This window comes from Oncorhynchus mykiss, chromosome 24, assembly GCF_057628025.1.
Source record: "Oncorhynchus mykiss isolate SJ-2025 chromosome 24, ASM5762802v1, whole genome shotgun sequence".
Lineage (NCBI taxonomy): Eukaryota > Metazoa > Chordata > Actinopteri > Salmoniformes > Salmonidae > Oncorhynchus > Oncorhynchus mykiss.
The window spans coordinates 1,480,647-1,501,280 of NC_143045.1; the positions used below are offsets into that span (position 1 = coordinate 1,480,647).

The 20,634-nt window shown below is 46.4% G+C and overlaps 1 protein-coding gene and 1 pseudogene across 13 annotated transcripts in view; both read right to left on the bottom strand.

Annotated features, from left to right (window-relative positions):
- The window catches only part of dock10 (dedicator of cytokinesis 10), a 179,709-nt gene that overhangs the window by 69,444 nt on the left and 89,631 nt on the right, over window positions 1–20,634 (bottom strand). For all 13 annotated transcript variants that reach the window (XM_090218088.1, XM_090218084.1, XM_090218087.1 and 10 more), the window contains exons 9-32: window positions 16,635–16,720; window positions 16,420–16,503; window positions 15,437–15,595; window positions 14,488–14,721; window positions 14,034–14,156; window positions 11,765–11,847; window positions 11,357–11,479; window positions 10,974–11,053; window positions 10,317–10,504; window positions 9,750–9,815; window positions 9,555–9,647; window positions 8,920–9,043; window positions 6,656–6,777; window positions 6,328–6,411; window positions 5,909–6,001; window positions 5,568–5,686; window positions 5,282–5,351; window positions 3,906–4,019; window positions 3,297–3,368; window positions 2,502–2,648; window positions 1,582–1,665; window positions 1,225–1,321; window positions 1,059–1,091; window positions 404–582 (exon numbers count right to left, since the gene is read on the bottom strand). In XM_090218088.1, coding sequence (XP_090074214.1) covers window positions 404–582; window positions 1,059–1,091; window positions 1,225–1,321; window positions 1,582–1,665; window positions 2,502–2,648; window positions 3,297–3,368; window positions 3,906–4,019; window positions 5,282–5,351; window positions 5,568–5,686; window positions 5,909–6,001; window positions 6,328–6,411; window positions 6,656–6,777; window positions 8,920–9,043; window positions 9,555–9,647; window positions 9,750–9,815; window positions 10,317–10,504; window positions 10,974–11,053; window positions 11,357–11,479; window positions 11,765–11,847; window positions 14,034–14,156; window positions 14,488–14,721; window positions 15,437–15,595; window positions 16,420–16,503; window positions 16,635–16,720 — 2,657 coding nt within the window. The remainder of the gene's footprint in view (window positions 1–403; window positions 583–1,058; window positions 1,092–1,224; window positions 1,322–1,581; window positions 1,666–2,501; window positions 2,649–3,296; window positions 3,369–3,905; window positions 4,020–5,281; window positions 5,352–5,567; window positions 5,687–5,908; window positions 6,002–6,327; window positions 6,412–6,655; window positions 6,778–8,919; window positions 9,044–9,554; window positions 9,648–9,749; window positions 9,816–10,316; window positions 10,505–10,973; window positions 11,054–11,356; window positions 11,480–11,764; window positions 11,848–14,033; window positions 14,157–14,487; window positions 14,722–15,436; window positions 15,596–16,419; window positions 16,504–16,634; window positions 16,721–20,634) is intronic.
- Window positions 12,906–13,739, bottom strand: LOC149972328 (uncharacterized; annotated as a pseudogene).

Here is a 20,634-nt window from a genome sequence, read left to right on the forward strand (position 1 = left end):
CTGTGAGCTTGTGTGGCCTATCACTTCGCGGCCGAGCCGTTGTTACTCCTAGACGTTTCCACTTCACAATAACAGCACTTAACAGTTGACCGAGGCAGCTCTAGCAGGGCAGAAATTTGCCGAACTGACTTGTTGGGAAGGCCATTCTATTGCTAATGTTTGTCTATGGAGATTGCATGGCTGTGTGCTCAATTTTATACACCTGTCAGCAACGGGAGAGGCTGAAATAGCTAAATCCACTAATTTGAAGGGGTGTCATTATACTCTTGTATATACAGTGTACTTGTAAACTATTGGGCTCTGGTCAAAAGTAGTGCACTATACAGAAAATACGGTCCCATTAGGGACACATGTTATATTATCATCTGGTGCCCGCTACATGGTGCTGGCGTGCGTGGCGTACCTTCATGGCGTAGCGGGCGTCCAGCGAATGCTTGGCCATCAGGTTCTTGAGGCAGGCGAGGGCCAGGTGGCGCAGGTCCTGCTCATCCTGCAACGCCAGGCCCAGCTCCCGTAGCAACAAGCCCGTCAGGAAGTGCTTCCGGCAGAACTCGCCCGTCAGGCTGTACTCTGGCACATCCACTAGGGTGGAGAGTAAGGAGGGAGAGAGAGGGGTTTGGGGGGGAATAAACGGGGAGAGAAAGAGGCAGAAAGAGAGGGGGAGGAAGAGAGTTAGAGAGAGAGATATGGAGAGGGGGTTATGGGTGGCAGAGCGAGAGAAAGAGAGAGCTCAGTGCCCTAAAAGCATCCAAGTCTCATTTACCAGTGTTTCTCAACTTGCTTTATAGCAGAGACCAGACAGCTACGGTTCTTCCTTCTTGGAGGAAGCCTTACATTAAAACTAACACTTTAGAATTGACTAAATTGATGTCAGATAATCATTTTAGGGACTGGTTAGCAACATCTCATGGACCAGAGCTGGTCCTAGTACCTAGTACCACTACACTAAACTAAATGATGGTTTGTTTATTCCACCCAGTGCCAGCCGTGTGGTAAAGAACATCAGTACAACATCATGTGAATATCAGAAAATATCATAAAAAGGGACCGATAGTTACCCTGAGCACTTTGCGTTTCTTGTGATGCATTGTCTGAAATGGTCAGGAAAGAGAAAGAACAGAAAAGAAAGTGTTAAGCGGTGCAATGAATGAAGATGAATGCAACGGCATTAATACCTAAGACGGACTTCGATTAGGTCCCTGTGAACCCTAGATGACTTCTGACCTGTGATGCGTGCGGAGGGGAGGGGCAGACTGAGAGGGATGTAGTGCTCGTGGTTGCACACCTCTCGCAGGAAGTCAAACTTGAACTCACACAGCACCTGTTGAGAGAAACGTCGGAGTCACAACCTGATTGACCGAATAAAAACACAACATCTCTGAAGCACATTGTTTTCTATTCTAGTATCTATTTCATTGTTGTCTATTCTAGTATCTATTTCATTGTTTTCTAATCCTTTCTATTCTACAGTGAGTGACATTGGCTATTACACCGACAGATAAGGCAATGCTTTATTCACACAATTCTGGGACTGAGAGACAGAATGAGAAGGATGTGTGTGTGTGTAAGTGTGTGTGTAACCTTGTTGTCAGTGGCTGTGATCATGTTGACGTAGTTGCTGATCAGCTTGAAGGTGAACCCTCGGTCCATGAGGGTGAAGCAACGCTGGAGGGAGGGAGGAAAAGAGGGCGGGAGGGAGGGGAGAGGGGGAGGGAGATGGGGAGGAGAGGAGTGAGGTAGGGAAAGAGGGAGTGATGGATGGAGGAAGGGAGAGAGGGAGAGTCGGGGTCAACATTAGTTTATGAAGAACGTGAAAGAGAGAGGTAATTTCATAATTTCACAACACAATTAAAAACATGCTCCGGAACTTTGGAGACTTCTAAGTGTCTTTTAAACCTCCGGCTTTCGGCTAGATGTGTCAACGTGTAGTTCATACATGCATAATCTATAAGAAGAATTGCTGAATTATAGGGGAAGTGGCTCAGCACAGCTTCCCTAAAAACATGGGATTTCGTGGCTAATTAGCCACGAAATCCTATGTTTTTAGGGAAGCTGTGCTGAGCCATTTCCCCTATATTTTCCCCCATGTGGGCCAACCCCCTTGCAATTCAAGTTCTAGCCAACGAGCTTCAGCCCCTCGCATTTGAGTGACATCTAACAAGAGGCACATCATGCACCCAGAGAGAGAGAGCAATGAAGTGGTGCACATATCTGCACAAATGTGACGTGGTATGCAATTTTCGGGGACCACTTGTGGCTCACGAGTGCTACTTTCAGAACTACTGTCTAAAAAGGACACAAAAGTACCGGAGAATCTCTTTAAGGAAATCAATATCGAACAACAGCAGCGGAAGCCATTTTCATTGCATTCATTACCGCTTCATTAGTCAGGGAACACAAATGTATTACCATCGGCAGCATTTGAGCTCGATCTCGACAAGTGATAAGGACATCTCCCTAAGCATGTAATGTGTGTGTGTGTGTGAGTGTGTGATGCCCACCTTGACAAAGGCTGCCACGGCCAGGTTGGCACTGCGGGTCTCCTCTGCCAGCTCCTTGTTCTTCCAGAAGATGTGGTCGGACACGGTCATGACTAGGCTCTCCAGACGACTCAGGTAGGTTGAAGGGAACCTCTGTGGTCGAGGGAGCTGAGGGGACAAACAAAACAACATCCAGTTAGCGGCAGTCCTCTGGGCGAAAACAGCTCGTTGATGAGAGAGGTCGAAGGAGAATGGCAAGAATAGTGCAAGCTAACACTCGGGCCACAAACAGACAAATAACAGAGCAGTACAACAGGTGGTGTGCAGAACAGCATCTCGCCATGCACAACTTGTCAATCCTTGTCATGGATGGGTTATTGCAGCAGACGACCACACTGGGTTCCACTCCTATCAGCTAAAAACAAGAAGAAGCGGCTCCAGTGGGCACGCCATCACCAACTCTGGACAATTGAGAAGTGGACATCACCTGGAACATGACAGCGAGTTCAGTTTACTTTAGTGTCCTGGTCAGTCCCCAGACCTCAACCCAATAGAACATCTTTGGGATGAGATGGAACGGGCTGTTTTCAGCACGAATGTACTGCTGTCCAATCTGCAGCAACTCTGTGATGCCATCGCGTCAGCATGGACCAACATCCCTGTGGAACGTTTCTGAAACCTTATAGAATTTCCCGAAGAATTCAGCCTGTTCAGAAGGCAAATGAGGGTCTGACCTGCTACTAGATGGTGTACCTAATAAACTGGCCGGTGAGTGTATATGTATATATTATAGCTTCATATGTTATGTTTCTTTACCTTGACATTGTCTGACTCCACTAGATGCTGGGCCATGGACTTGACAATGAGCTCGAAGAAGAACCAGGAAAACTGCAGCAGACAGGGGTAAAAGGTCAAACAGGGGTCAGATTATGCGGATCACGTTCAGTTAAGCACTCAGGGTCACATTCAATGGCACAATGAGATAGAAATATATAATGTAGAGCATATAGACTGCTTTGCTATGCAAGATAAGGCATCCTATCATGTCTATGCATGACATTTCTAGGTATGACTTTATTTGGACAGTCCCAAAAAGGTTTGTAGATGTTCAGTAGATGTCCAACTAACTGTCTACATTTCAACAACATTTCAATTAACTATTCACTAACCCTGACCCTTAATCTAACCCTAAACCTAACCGTAACCCTAGAAAGCAGTTGCATGTCAACAAACATGACAGTTTGTTGACCGTGTGAGCATCTGTAGATCATGGGACTATCCACCCAAATGACACCCTATTCCCTTTACAGTGCACTATTTTTGACCAGAGCCCTGTGGTTTCCTTCAAGGGAATAGGGTGTCATTTGGGACTGGGTGTCATTAGGGTGTCATTTGGGACTGGGCGTGGCGGCCATCTAGGCTCACCCTGAGGATGTTCCTGACGGCCGGATGCTCGTTGCTCTTCAGGTCAGAGGTCATGCCCTTGGCCAGCTCCTCGTGGACTGTCCGGAAGCCGTGCGACTCCGCCTTGAACACAAACTGACCACCGCAGCGGAGAGAACAAGGTCAATGAGACAGAGAGTCCGACAGAGACAGACACATAGAGACAGACATAGAGACAAACAGACACAGACAGACATGCTGTACAGACACACTTTTTCTCTCTCTCACATACTGTACACGCATTACTAGCATCAAGGGAACCAAACATGCAACATTCTTGGCTCTGCATTTAATTAAACCTACATATTAACATAACAACACCGATTAAGTTTGATGTAATCAGAGTTATGAGGAATAAGAAAAAGATGCAAAAAAATGTGCTTATTTTGGCAATGAATCTCTTTTTGTGAGAAATATTCCACCCACACTGTATGTGTATGACACACACACCCCATTACCACTGACGTCACCCAATTGAGTTTGTTGATGAACTATGGCAACCACACACACATTTGCATTGACGCACGCACGCACACATGCACACACACACACCTCTGTGCACCCAGGCACACACACCCACAACCACACGGCGAGAAAGCACTGGCCGAAAATTGCTTGCTGCTAGCCCCCACCCCCGAGCAGCATGCCAATCAGTTGCCATGGTAACGGCAGTTTCATTACAGTGGTCCTCCCATTCTTTCCCCTCCTCCTCATCTCCTTCCACCCTCCCTCCATTTCTCTTTCTGTCCCTCTGCCCCTCTTAAAGATCAATTGTAGGATTCTCGTTTTCTTTCTACCAGACATGAAAAAGCTGGTGGTAAGCTGGTTTCCCCCCCTCCATTGCCCTTTCTCACTTTCTCTCTCTCCGTCTGTCGGTCTCTCTCTCTCCATCTCTCTCTTCTTAACAAGCAAGCCTTGCTTTTTTTTATTGAAAAGGCTCGGTGTCCTTGTGTGCCTTCCACCAGACACCCCCCTTCTCTCTTCCCCACAGCCATGCTTGTCTGTGTGTGAGCTGAGAGCCGTGTGTGTGTGGCAGACTCTCTCTTCTCTGTGTCCACAGTGTTCTGGGCACATTACCCTAGCCCCTCAGCCACGCTCCTGCACTCACCACACCCCAAAGCTCCCACCTCTGCCCGCCCACCCACACACACACACACACACACACACACACACACACACACACACTCTCTCTCACGTGTAAACGTGCACACACTCAAAGCCTCCTTCTCTGCCTTCACAAATGAAGCTGTCTGTGTGCTACTCTCCTCCCCTCTCCTCTGCGGCTAAACAACTGCAGAATCTGAGCCTCGCTCTTCCTGCAAGACAGGGCTAACATCCCAATGAAATGAGCACCATACCTTTATGTAGGAGTGCAGGTAGTGGTCTAGGTTTTCTTCATGACACTTAGCAACGATGTGGACCAGCACCCTGGTGAAACACATGCAAACAAGGTGGTCACTCATTCGTCATCATTACCTGGCAACCTTCATAACCTGGCGACATTCTATTGCTAATCTGGCGACATTAATAGCTAATCTGGCAATATTCATGATCTGGCAACATGTATGCCTGCAGAATCCTGTAGCAGTGAGAGTGATCCTGTAGCAGTGAGAGTGGTCCGTGGCCTGCAGTGCCCCATCCTACCTGGTGGTGGTGGTGGTGACTTCGTCGTTGTCGTTCTGGGTGAGGACCTTGAACAGCTGGTTGAAGAGCACCGGCAGGAAACGAATTATCACCGGAATCTTCTCAATGCTCAGTAAGCCCTGTGGGAGAGAGAGAAGAAATAGAAAGAGAATCAGAGACAGAGACAGAGCGATAGCCATAGACAGAGAGAGAGCGAGAGAGAGAGAGAGAGAGAGAGAGACAGAGAGAGAGAGAGAGAGAGAGACAGAGAGACACAGTCAGTAATGGGGTGTATAGTATGGGAACAGAATGCAGAATGCAGAGATGTGAAGTCCTCCCTCCCTTCCTTCATTTCTCCAGACCTTCAGGCAGTTGAGGAAGTTTGAGGTAGGTGATTGGGAGAGGTCCGTCTCACGTTTTTGGCACTGCTGGAAGAAGCGATTCAGGTGGGGCTCCTGGCGATCAAAGAGAGAAGACACGGTCACAACCAGAACCAGAACCAGAATCACTGAGTGGAGATGAGGACTAACTGAATCTGCACCCCAAACCGAACCCTACAAAGTGCACTAGTTTTGACCAGAGCCCTATGGTCAAAAGTAGTGCACTAAATAGGGGATAGGGTTCCCTTTGGGGCACAATCCTAAAATCACGGTGGGATAACAAGGATTGCCTTGCTGGAGTTGAGACCCGTTAAAGTTTGGTTAAATACACTTTTTTATTTTAAGAACAAAGTTGACTTGTGGCACTTACAAGGAGTGGCAGGGTAAAGCCAGACTCTTACCTGGGTGTAGACTGTGGAGAGGACGTTGGTGGAGACCTTGAATATGGGCTTACCTCCGTCCACCCACTTCAGATTCGAGCCGTTCTGGGGGGAGATAGGGAGGAAGGGTCACTGAGCACCAGGGAGATCCATGCTTGCTTAACACTTTACTGTTGTTCCCTTTGGTGTGCTCTCTTCATACCTCTCTGTCTCTCAATTCAATTTTATGACATGACAAAACTTACAAAGCAAAAAATGCCTTCTCTTTCAATTACTGTATCTCCTTCCATCCAAATATTCTCTTTCTACTTCCCCCCTATTTACTCCCCCCCCCCCCCCCCCCATCTACCTTAGTAGATCCGGGTTCTTTGACGAGCAGGTATCCAGGGGGCAGGCTACAGGACACAGGGATGTTGAACTCCTGTGAGGCCAGGCGACCCTCTCTGAGCAGAGGCAGCCACGAGTAGCCCACTGGTCACACACGCAACACACACAATGCACAGGGCGTGCACACACACACACACACACACACACACACACACACACACACACACACACACACACACACACACACACGCGAAAGAACACAGTGGGAAAACAACTGTATGTAATGTGTAAATCAATCAATCAAATGTATTAATAAAGCCCTTGTCATATCAGCAGTTGCCACAAAGTCCTTTTACAACCTGGCCCAGACGCCAAAGAGCAAGCACTAATGGCCTGTAGACGTAGCATGCACCACCACACTCCTGGAATCGAAAACACAATCACAACAGTATCCCCTACAGCGAGGCGATGTTTGCTGCACAGTGATAAGCTTATGCCGACTAGCCACCATCCACAGACTTGTCTCAAAGGCAGTGCCACCGAACAGATGCTTTTATACAAGCATGTACAGTGGGGCAAAAAAGTATTTAGTCAGCCACCAATTGTGCAAGTTCTCCCAATTAAAAAGATGAGAGAGGCCTGTAATTTTCATTATAGGTACACTTCAACTATGACGGACAAAATGAGGGAAATAAATCCAGAAAATCACATTGTAGGATTTTTTTATGAATTTATTTGCAAATTATGGTGGAAAGTATTTGGTCACCTACAAACAAGCAAGATTTCTGGCTCTCACAGACCTGTAGACTTCTTCTTTAAGAGGCTCCTCTGTCCTCCACTCGTTACCTGTATTAATGGCACCTGTTTGAACTTGTTATCAGTATAAAAGACACCTGTTCACAACCTCAAACAGTCACACTCCAAACTCCACGATGGCCAAGACCAAAGAGCTGTCAAAGGACACCAGAAACAAAATTGTAGACCTGCACCAGGCTGGGAAGACTGACTCTGTAATAGGTAAGCAGCTTGGTTTGAAGAAATCAACTGTGGGAGCAATGATTAGGAAATGGAATACATACAAGACCACTGATAATCTCCCTCGATCTGGGGCTCCACGCAAGATCTCACCACGTGGGGTCAAAATGATCACAAGAACGGTGAGCAAAAATCCCAGAACCACACGGGGGACCTAGTGAATGACCTGCAGAGAGCTGGGACCAAAGTAACAAAGCCTACCATCAGTAACACACTACGCCGCCAGGGACTCAAATCCTGCAGTGCCAGACGTGTCCCCCTGCTTAAGCCAGTACATGTCCAGGCCCGTCTGAAGTTTGCTAGAGAGCATTTGGATGATCCAGAAGAAGATTGGGAGAATGTCATATGGTCAGATGAAACCAAAATATAACTTTTTGGAAAAAAACTCAACTCGTCGTGTTTGGAGGACAAAGAATGCTGAGTTGCATCCAAAGAACACCATACCTACTGTGAAGCATGGGGGTGGAAACATCATGCTTTGGGGCTGTTTTTCTGCAAAGGGACCAGGACGACTGATCCGTGTAAAGGAAAGAATGAATGGGGCCATGTATCGTGAGATTTTGAGTGAAAACCTCCTTCCATCTGCAAGGGCATTGAAGATGAAACATGGCTGGGTCTTTCAGCATGACAATGATCCCAAACACACTGCCCGGGCAACGAAGGAGTGGCTTCGTAAGAAGCATTTCAAGGTCCTGGAGTGGCCTAGTTAGTCTCCAGATCTCAACCCCATAGAAAATCTTTGGAGGGAGTTGAAAGTCCGTGTTGCCCAGCAACAGCCCCAAAATATCACTGCTCTAGAGGAGATCTGCATGGTGGAATGGGCCAAAATACCAGCAACAGTGTGTGAAAACCTTGTGAAGACTTACAGAAAACGTTTGACCTCTGTCATTGCCAACAAAGGGTATATAACAAAGTATTGAGATAAACTTTTGTTATTGACCAAATACTTATTTTCCACAATAATTTGCAAATAAATTCATTAAAAATCCTACAATGTGATTTTCTGGCTTTTTTTTCTCATTTTGTCTGTCATAGTTGAAGTGTACCTATGATGAAAATTACAGGCCTCTCTCATCTTTTTAAGTGGGAGAACCTGCACCATTGGTGGCTGACTAAATACTTTTTTTGCCTCACTGTATTTTCAGACTGCTGGCCCCAGCAGGAATCAAACCCACGACCCTGGAGTGTCGCAAACACCATGCTCTACCAACTGAGCCACACAGGATCACAGTATTTCTCCTTCCTCCCCACCTGGGGTCTCCAGGGCCTCCTTCTTCTTGGAGTTGGTCTTGGCGTTGATGTCACAGGTCACATGGTAGAAGGAGAAGAGTAGATGGTGCTTCTCGTGGAGCTGGGTGGGCAACTCAATCTTCACCTGGCACGCAGAGGATAAAACAAAGGACCATTTCACAAACAGACACAGAAATGAAATGAAATCACAATGTATTGTGCATTAAACAAAAGCCTCAAAACATTAAAAAAAGAAGATGAATTGACAACTGGTGTCACAGTGGTGAACAATCAACTGAGCTACTAAATTCCAGGGTGAAGGTTCCCCTGTGTACAGATCTAGTATCATCTTCCCCTTCCCCCAATCCTAACCCGAACTATTAGTGGGGGAAATGCAAAACTGACCCAAGATCAGCATCTGGGGGCAACTTTATCCAGCCACTACACAGTGAAGGCTCTAGCCTGGTACGCACATGTCTGATTGTGCTTCAACCCCTCTCATTCATGATAATGAGCATCAGAGGAGTTTTGCACAAACAAAACTAGATACCAGGCAATAAGAGCCCTGCACATCCAATAAATCTCTTCCCGTGCCTCTCCCCCCCTCCTTCCATCTCTAGCTATACATCTCTTCAACCCTCTCCTTCCACACTCACCTCATCATAGAAGTCTGGGTTCTGGGAGTGGTGAAGGACTATGGAACAGGCTGCTGTGGTGTAAACTGGGCCCCCAGGCTTGCCGTATATGCACTGAGGCAGCAAGTTAAGAGAAAATAAGAGAAAAGTGAAGTTTTTCCAAAAGAATCCACCATGATACTCTAAATGCTCTCGATGACAGAGAAGATACGACACCTTCAAAGGTTTGGCAACTTCCTCGTCCGAACTTCGAAACTCCACATAGACTGCAAGGTTACGAGCCTGTGAATGAAAATAACATTGTCACATTTGTGGGCATACAGTATTTCACGCCTGTCTGCAAAGAGGCCCCATATAAGTCAAATCTAATCAAATTGTATTGGTCACATACACATACTTAGCAGATAATATTGCGGGTGTAGCGAAATGCTTGTGTTCCTAGCTCCAACAATGCAGTAGTATCTAACAATTCACAACAATAGACACAAATATAAAAGTAAAAGAATGGAATTTTAAAAAATATATAAATATTAGGAAGAGCAATTTCTGAGTGACACTGCGTAAATACCACATTATTCCATGGGCAAAAAATATATTTTGTCAACCTGCTTTATGTCAAATATTGTGTGCTATTGCTGGGAGAATAAACAAACGTGACAACACATGGCTTTTTCTTTCCAACATTAGGTCGGTTTTCCTCAAAAGTAAGTTTGCTTCAAATTTTGTTTCCTTGCCATGGTATTTCTGAGTATATCTAGTATATCTACTAGATATCTACGGTACCTTGGCGAAGCTCTTCTGGCTGTCGTATTTGAGATGCCGGGGGTAGACGTAGACATGGTTCTTGTAGACGCGGTGTGGCTGGGTGAACTTGGTGGAGTCCTGGACAAACTCCTCCACCTCCACGGTGGCCGGGTGCTGGCTGCAGTCCCCGAAAGGCTTGACGGGCACGTAAGAGGACGTCACACAGTCTGCAGGCAGACAGGCAGACGTCTTTATTATTTTGGAATTTATGTGAGTGTAATGTCTACTGTTCATTTTAGTGTTGTTTATTTTATTTTGGGGTATTATCTATTTCACTTGCTTTGGCAATGTAAACATAGGTTTCCCGTGCCAATAAAGCCCTTAAATTGAATTGGAGAGAGACAGAGATGGAGAGAGAGAGGGGTAGAAAGAAAGATAGAGAGGGGAGAGGTAGAGAGACGGAGACAGAGAGTGAGAGAGAGGACATCTGTCATGCTTGTAACACTGATGGCTATCAACAGTAGAGAGAGAGAGGGAGAGAGAGGGTAGAACAAGAGATAGAGGGGGAAGAGGTAGAGAGAGAGAGAGAGAGAGAGAGAGAGAGAGAGAGAGAGGGAGAGAGAGAAAATAAAGTGAGAGAAGGAGAAGGAGAGACATGTGTCGAAAGAAAGAAAGAGAAAAGAGTGTTCGACCTACTTGGATGCTCCATAGGGACATAGTCCACAGTGATGTCCAGGTTCCCTGGAATGGTCTGCAGTTTACTGGTCTTCTCAGCCCTGCAAAGACACAGAGAGTGCCAAGGAATGGGTGAGCAGTGACCACCATACATTCACTATGACCAGGAGTTTTCCAGGTCAGGTTAGATGGTCATGACAAACTCTATGACTCTGACCTAAAAAGGGATCTACACTATGGGGTTGAACTGACATGATTTGGTCTTTATCCCAAATGGCAACCTATTTCCCATATGGTGCTCTACTTTCAACTCGAGCCCTATGGGACCTGGTCAAAAGTTGTGCACTAAATAGGGAATTGGGTGCCATTTGGGATGCAGCCTTGATATCTTTTCGGTGGCCTACCTCCTGTATTCCGACACCAGCTTGATGAGATCTTCGGTGGAGATCTTGTTGCTCTCCTGTTTGAAGAGGGGCGAGAAGCGAGACTCCCGGTCCACCGTCCCCTGATTGTCCTTAAACACTGACCTGAGACAGACAGCAAGACAAGACAGATAGACAGACAGACGGACGGGCAGGCAGGCAGGCAGGCAGAACAGACGAGGCAGACAGACGGACGGATGCACAGACAAGACAGACAGGACAATAGTTTTGAGTGTAAGATACTGTGAAAAGTGATCAATAACCTACACCTTTTTAGACATTCCTTGTGATGCAGTAAATGCAGTTTGATCATTAAAGGAGAAAAGGTCAATAAATGGATATGGAGTGAGTAGGATTACAGAAAACACAGTGTGGCTCAGTGTCCCTTACCTGATGGACCAGGCAAATGGCATGTGGTACTTCCCCAGTTTACTGCAGAACTGCTTGTTGGATTTCAGCATCTTTTGAACCGTCTTCAAAGGGAAAGGAAGCGAAAGAGAGAGGGAGAGAAAGAGAGAGGGGGGGCAGAGAGAGAGAGAGAGAGAGAGAGAGAGAGAGAGAGAGAGAGAGAGAGAGAGAGGGCAGAGAGAGAGAGAGAGAGAGAGAGAGAGAGGGGGCAGAGAGAGAGAGAGAGAGAGAAGGAAACATTACTTATAAACAGTTGATATTTTTTAAGTCTGCCGGCGGGATTCAGAAAACACACAAATAAATGATCCTTGACGTAGATAAATCTAAATCAACAGGGGTGTCAGGAACCTGGCACGAGGCGCAGCACTCCCCGTCTGCTCATCTACTCAACTTCCCAAACAAAGGCCAGGATTTCAGAATCCCACTCTGAATTCTGTGGGGGGCATCTTGGGAAAAAAATATCAGAAAATCTACAGTATGAGGAGAAATGTATTTCCAAACCATCTGACTTCCCTGTGTGATTAAGCGGCATTTAAATAGAGCTTTACAAGACATAAGTCTTCCTGGTTGGAGGATTCACAAATTGAATTTGTAGTTTTTATTAGTAGATTAGAATTGTTTTTCACTGTTAATGTAAGTTTTTGTTTTTAATAATTTTGATTTCATTATTATTATTACTACTACACAGTAGTTGCCATATTATTCCTGTTTCTAAGTATTCTTAGACGTGTAAATATTTGTATGAACATAACAAGATTCAACAACTGAGACATAAACTGAACAAGTTCCACAGACATGTGACTACTAGAAATGGAATAATGTGTCCCTGAACAAAGGGGGGTTCAAAATCAAAAGTAACAGTCAGTATCTAGTGTGGCCACCAGTTGCATTAAGTACTGCAGTGCATCTCCTCCTCATGGACTGCACCAGATTTGCCAGTTCTTGCTGTGAGATGTTACCCCACTCTTCCACAAAAACACCTGCCAGTTCCCGGACATTTCTGGGGGGAATGGCCCTAGCCATCACCCTCCTATCCAACAGGTCCCAGACATGCTCAATGGGATTGAGATCCGGGCTCTTCGCTGGCCATGGCTAAACACTGACATTCCTGTCTTGCAGGAAATCACACACAGAACGAGCAGTATGGCTGGTGGCATTGTTATACTGGAGGGTCATGTCAGGATGAGCCCGCAGGAAGGGTACCACATGAGGGAGGAGGATGTCTTCCCTGTAACACAAAGAGTTGAGATTGCCTGCAATGACAACAAGCTAAGTCCGGTGATGCTGTGACACACCACCCCAGACCATGACGGACCCTCCACCTCCAAATCGATCCCACTCCATAGTACAGGCCTCGGAATAACGCTCATTCCTTCGATGATAAACGCAAATCTGACCATCACCCCTCGTGAGACAAAACCTTGACTCGTCAGTGAAGAGCACTTTTTGCCAGTCTTGTCTGGTCCAGCGATGGTGGGTTTCTGCCCATAGGCGACATTGTTGCCAGCCTCTCTTAGCCTATTGCGGACAGTCTGAGCACTGATGGAGGGATTGTGCGTTCCTGGTGTAACACGGACAGTTGTTGTTGCCATCCTGTACCTGTCCCACAGGTGTGATGTTTGGATGTACTGATCCTGTGCAGGTGTTGTTACACGTGGTCTGCCACTGCAAGGACGATCAGCTGTCCGTCCTGTCTCCCTGTAGTGCAGTCTTAGGCGCCTCACAGCACGGACGTAGCAATTTATTGGCCTGGCCACATCATCAGTCCTCATGCCTCCTTGCAGCATGCCTAAGGCACGTTCACGCAGATGAGCAGGGACCCTGGGCATCTTTCTTTTCGTATTTTTCAGAGTCAGTAGAAAGGCCTCTTTAGTGTCCTAAGTTGTCATAACTGTGACCTTACCATCTGTAACCTGTTAGTGTCTTATTAACGACCGTTCCACAGGTGCATGTTCATTAATTGTTTATGGTTCATTGAACAAGCATGGGAAGCAGTGTTTTAACCCTTTACAATGAAGATCTATGAAGTTATTTGGATTTTACGAATTATCTTTGAAAGACAGGGTCCTGAAAAAGGGACGTTGCTGAGTTTACATGCATTTCTGGAAAACCTGGGAATATTGGGAAAGTTGCTAGAATTTTGCAACCCTATCATAGGAAATAGGCTATAAAGGGAAACCATACAGTTTCATGCCATAAGGTGAGGGGTGGTAGTTAGAGTGAATTTAACGGTGTTGTAGAGTTGCGTCACCTTGCTGGAGTCTGTGTTTTTGATGTACGGCTCTGTTCCCGCGGCAATATTTCCCATCAGCACCTTCTCCACCCTCACCAAGAGAACAATGTCCGTGTGGGGATTCGTCACTGAGAAGATGGCCTGCACACACACACACACACACACACACACACACACACACACACACACACACACACGCACACACACACACACACACACACGGAAGGAATAAGTATGCCATCTCTCTTTTGACACTTCTCCCTATGACATTCCCAGTTCTGCCCCACACCTCTGTGTTTCTGTACCAAATAGAAATAGAATGAGTAAAACGGAAGCATGCTTTTTACTCCGATGGGTACACTTGGCTGATCTTGAGTCAGTTTGGCATTTCTCCCACTAATGGTCAAGGTTAAGATTGGGGGAGGGGAACTGATCCTAGATCTGCCCCTTGGGGAACTTCCTCCGAGCTTACCTGTTTGGGGAAGTGGAGCCAGTCGTCCAGGTCCAGGTTGAGGTGACAGTCTCCAGGTCTCTTCTCTGCAGAGGAGCTCAGTCCATTCTCCTGCCCCGCCCCGGGCGCTCCCGATCCAGCCCCACCCAGCATCTGACGCACCGTCTCGTGGTTCAGGTCAACATGGAAGTCGGCCGACACCTTCCTCCCCTCACGCACATCCAGCAGGGCCAAAGTCACAAAGAAGGGCTCAATCTGATGGAAATACGTTACACGTGAGGAGCATCGTCAGGCCCAACTTAACCCAGGGCTTTATCAAGGTTTTCCAGCAGAGAGCTTTGACATGCTTGCTATGTTGTTCTACAATATGTCGGCAGGTTGATTAGGATTCAAACCTTCTCTTATTCCTACTCTCGTACGCGTTTAGCGTCAGTATTGCACCAAGCAAATCATTCAAAAGATGAACACTATTCACTTTCCAGTGACCACTGCACTCAATAGCTGATGTAGGATCAGTCACTGCAGCACAGTAAACAACAGAGTGATACGTGTAGTGACCATTGAGCACCATCAGTTATGTAATGCATGTTAATAAATGGTTGTTTCTGAAACCTAACCACACCCAATGAGACGTGTATGTGTGGTTTTAAAGGTACATGACGTTGCATGCACAAAGTATACACACAGTGGGTCAATTTCCGCAACAACTAAGTGCGTTTGAAGTGCGAGCCTAAACTTTTCCGCTGTTTTGGTCCCGTAGAGACCATTTTGTTGCAGAGTGAAGCACAGATACCCTGCGTGACTGTGGGATAGCAAAGTCTGGCATCAAGCTCATCTCAATACTCAACGCAACCCCTACGGCGTTGTTCGTTGCAACGTCATCATGGTAAGTCTACCTTTAAGCTTTGGAGAACTGTGTGTGTGTGTGCGAGCGAGTGTGTTTGCACTTGTTGTTTTAAGGGGGTCTTACGTTGGTGACCGGACTAGTCTCGGTCTCATTGATGCAGCCCTGCAGCGTCAGGTTGAGGGATCGACAGGCGATCATCAGTCTCCTCCCAAGCTTCTCCTCGAATGGACGGACTGGGTGGCCTTCCCCCCTAGGGTTCTCGCCCCGCGGACTCCTCAACACCTGGCACACAACCAGACAGCATCAGAGGGGCACACAATTGGACTATCAGTGGGCAGAAGGGGGGGGGGGGGGGGGGGTTGAATGTGGTGTGTAAGCACTGGTCTGGACCAGATGCCTGCAGACACAGAGGCCCTCCTGGGACAGAGATGCCCATCCCTTACCTAACAGTACTTAATTAACAGGTGAACTGTGCAGTAGCACCAACTGTTGCACAAGATGTGTTACCCCTGTAAGTCTCCTGTAGGGGTTATATCAGTGTATTAACCCCTACAGGGGACTAACAGGGGTATCAGTGTATTAACCACTACAGGGGACTAACAGGGGTATCAGTGTATTGAACGTCTACAGGGGACTTACAGGGGTATCAGGGTGTGTTAACCCCTACAGGGGAATTACAGGGGTATCAGTCTATTAACCACTACAGGGGACTTACAGGGGTATCAGTGTATTAACCCCTACAGGGGACTTACAGGGGTGTCAGTGTATTAACCCCTACAGGGGACTTACAGGGGTGTCAGTGTATTAACCCCTACAGGGGACTTACAGGGGTGTCAGTGTATTAACCACTACAGGGAACTTACAGGGGTATCAGTGTATTAACCCCTACAGGGGACTTACAGGGGTATCAGTGTATTAACCCCTACAGGGGACTTACAGGGGTATCAGTGTATTAACCCCTACAGGGGACTTACAGGGGTATCAGTGTATTAACCACTACAGGGGACTTACAGGGGTATCCGTGTATTAACCCTTACAGGGGACTTACAGGGGTATCAGGGTGTGTTGCATGGGAGTCAGTGTATTAACCCCTAAAGAGTACCTACCGGGGTGTCAGGGTCCAGGGAGAACAGGTTGAGCCTCTCTTCTCTTCTGGCTGATCGGACCAACTCCTCAGTTTCAGAGATATACTAAGAGAGAGAAAGAGAGAAGATATTCCCACAAATAAAATACAGAATATGTATTAAATGAGCATAATACAAGTAAAAGCACTGATCATTTATGGGTAATTGTAGAGCAAATTACATCTCCACACACCCACCTTAGCCAGCTCGGGGTTGATGCCACTCTCTGTCGTCTCTTCATTCTCAGGTAAACACACGTCGCTTAGAGACAGATCACACACGTCTGGTGGGGAAAGAGACAGACAGTTACAGTCAATATCTCCGGTGAAATTCATGTCTCCCATTCCTGTTTTTAGTATAGGCTCATTTCCTCTGGTCTTCAATGACGGCTATAGTATGAGAGGGAGACGGCAAGGCTGGTTGTCATGGAAGCAGCCATACCTGAGTGTGTTCTGAGTGGGGGAGAGGTGGGGAGGAGAGGGGGAGTAGGGAGCGCTTTCTCGCTCTCTCTCTCTGGCCTTTTCCTGGCCTCTAATGGAGCTTACTGTATGTCTTTATCCTTTCACTACCATCCCTCCATTCAGCCAGTGTAGGTCAACCTTTTATGTGGTACTGTAAAAGAGGCCCCACACAAAGAGAGGGATGGAAATAGACAGCTGTATTCTATCACAGAGAACATGAGAGAGGGGTGGGGGAGAAAGGGAGGGAGAGAGAGCGGGTGGGAGAGAGGGAGGGGGGAATAGAGAAAGAGAGAGAGAGAGAGAGAGAGAAAGACAGAGAGAAAGAAAAAAAAGAGAAAGCGAGAGGGTGGGAGAGAGGGGGAGCGTGAAAGAGGGGGGAATAGAGAGAGAGAAAGAGAATGAGAGAGAGAAAGAGAGAGAGCAGAACTAGTCCAGAGGCCTGAATGTGTATTAGTGCTCTGGGGTCTACTGATCTGAAAGACTAGTATAGGGACAAAGTGGAAGAGCAACTCAGCGGGTCGGATACAAGGCATATGTGGCAGGGGTTTCTAACGACCAAGGATTACAAAAACAAAGCCAGTCACGTCACGGATACCAACTCCGCCCTACTGGATGATCTACCTTTATCTCACGCTTCGTGAGGAGAGCTCCTGAGGACAACGAGGGCTACGTGCTTACGATCTCCAAGAAGGACGTGTGTAAGTCATTCAAACATGTTAACCCTCACAAGGCTGGAGGCCAGATGGCATCCCTAGCCATGCCCTCAGAGAATGTGCAGACCAGCTAGCTGTTGTGTTTTCGGACATTTTCAATCCCTCTCTAGCTCAGGCCGATATCCCCACCTGATTCAAGATGTCAACTATCATCCCTGTGCCCAAGAAAGGGAAAGTAAAGAAACTTCTAGAGGCTAGAAAAAGACTACATCACCTCCTCCCCTCCCGACACACTCCACCTTCTCCACAATTCGCCTACCGCCCCAAAAAGATCCACGGACGACGCAATCGCCATTGCACTGCCCTCACCCATCTGGACAAGAGGAATGTGAGGATGCTGTTGATCGACTACAGCTCGGCCTTCAATACCATAGTGCCCTCTAAGCTCACCACAAAGCTCACAGCCCTGGGACTGAACACCTCCCTATGCAAATGGATTGGAACCGGTTCAGGGGAACAGAACCGAAAACCGGAAAAGAACAACCTTTTTTCAAGGAACAGAATCGTTATTTTAAAAGCACGGAAACCAGTTTATAACTTTCTTTTACGTTCCAGGTATTTTTTTCCTAGTCCTCCAAAAAAACGAAAGTGCATATGCAAAACCCTTACTCTGTCACTCAGAAACTTATTCCAGCATCTGCCTGCAAGGTGAAAATCTTTGCCATTGTGTGTGTGTGTTTAGGCTACCAGCCCCCCCCCCCCACCCCCCCGCAAAAGCATAGGCTACTGTACTGATGTCAGAAGCGTGAGAGGATAGAGAGGTGTTTATTAGCTAGACAAGAATGGATGAACTTTTTCAATGCTATTTAAGGATACTATTGGCCTAGTTATCCAAATCAAATCAAATTGTATGTCACATGTGCCAAATACAACAGGTAGTCCTTACAGTTAAATGCTTACTTACAAGCCGTAAATAACCAACAATGCAGTTTTAAGAAAATACCTCAAAAAAGTAAACAATAACAAAAACAAATAATTAAAGAGCAGCAGTAAAATAACAATAGCGAAGCTATATACAGGGGGTACCGGTACAAAGTCAATGTGCAGGGGCACCGGTGTCGAGGTAATTGAGGTAATATGTACATGTAGGTAGAGTTATTAAATTGACTATGCATAGATCATAACAGAGAGTAGCAGCAGCATAGAAGAGGAGGTGGGGGTAAATGTAAATAGTCTGTGTACCCATTTGATTAGATGTTCAGGAGTCTTATGGCTTAGGGGTAGAAGCTGTTTAGAAGCCTCTTGGACCTAGACTTGGCGCTCCGGTACCGCTTGCCGTGCGGTACTAGGGCCATCCTCTGACACCACCTGGTATAGAGGCCCTGGATGGCAGGAAGCTTGGCTCTGTGATGTTCTGGGCTGTACAGTTATCATGTTTATCGTTGGAAGTATTAACTACAAAAAGTTCAAATGGGATTTTAATTCTGGTGCCGCTCTACACACACACAAGCTTGTTAGCTTGATAGCTCAAGCACGCTAGCTAGCTCAAGGTTGTTAGCTACAGTGGGGAAAAAAAGTATTTAGTCAGCCACCAATTGTGCACTGCTCTAGAGGAGATCTGCATGGAGGAATGGGCCAAAATACCAGCAACAGTGTGTGAAAACCTTGTGAAGAATTACAGAAAACGTTTGACCTCTGTCATTGCCAACAAAGGGTATATAACAAAGTATTGAGAAACTTTTGTTATTGACCAAATACTTATTTTCCACCATAATTTGCAAATAAATTCATTAAAAATCCTACAATGTGATTTTCTGGCTTTTTTTTCTCATTTTGTCTGTCATAGTTGAAGTGTACCTATGATGAAAATTACAGGCCTCTCATCTTTTTAAGTGGGAGAACTTGCACAATTGGTGGCTGACTAAATACTTTTTTGCCCCACTGTAGCGCAAGGTTGTTAGCTAGCACAAGGTTGTCAGCTAGCTCAAGGTTGTCAGCTAGCTCAAGGTTGTTAGCTAGCAAGCGCAAATGACATTCGAAGTTCCTTCATAGAAGCCACTCCTCCTAGGTATAATTCTGTGGACCTAATTCAGGTAATGAATGTCATAACAAGATGCATAGGGCTTGAAGCCTGCTCCTCAATCGTCTCTCGCTCTCTCCCCACCCGTAAAATTTCAGTTACATCTTGCGCCATAGTCTACACTTGTCTATCCGTACTGATTGGCGAAGTAATTTCATGAGCTAAATGTAAAAAAAACTGTAGATTTCACAATAAAAGGAACAGAAAGGAACGATATACTTTTTTGGGGTTGAAACCGTTTCAGAACCTTATTTTTCTGGTCGGAACAGTGGAAAGGAACGGAAAAAAAGTGTGATTCTGTTCAGAAAGAAACTATTTAAAAATAATTTTGGTTCAAACCCCTACCTCGTCCACACTGATCTTCAACACAGGGGACAAACAAGGTTGCGTACTCAGTCCCCTCCTTTACTCCCTGTATAACCACGAATGCGTAGCCTCACACAGTTCCAACGCCGCCATCATCGCTGATGACACGAATGCAATAACCCAGATAACCAACAATGACGAGGTGCCAGGTGCCAGGTGAACAAACTCTTCCTCAACGTCAGCAAAACAAAGGAGCTGGTTGTGGACTTCAGGAGGAACCAGGCTGGCCAACAGCTTCTATCCCCAGACCATCAGGCTGCTGAATAGCCACCACTACTCCTACTCCTGGATAATAACTCACTAAGCATGAGTTATTCATTTCTGGATCAGCCCTGGGAGCTTCACCAGCCAGTGCGGTTGATGAAACTGTACACCACACCACCTCCAGGTGATATTATATGGCAGTTGATGGCTAATTAGGCTCAGGTCAGTTTGCACTTGATTTAGCACCATGTTAGCACAGCAACACAGAACCATGATGACTATGGCTCTTACATCATTCGTAGTCTTTTTCACAACCGCAATTCTCCACGGTCAAGGGCGGTGTGTGAAATTTGTTTGGTTATATTCCACACTGAGGCTTTTTTACTACGTTTAATCTCTAAAGGTGGAGTGTTTTGCCTTGTGTCCAGTCTAA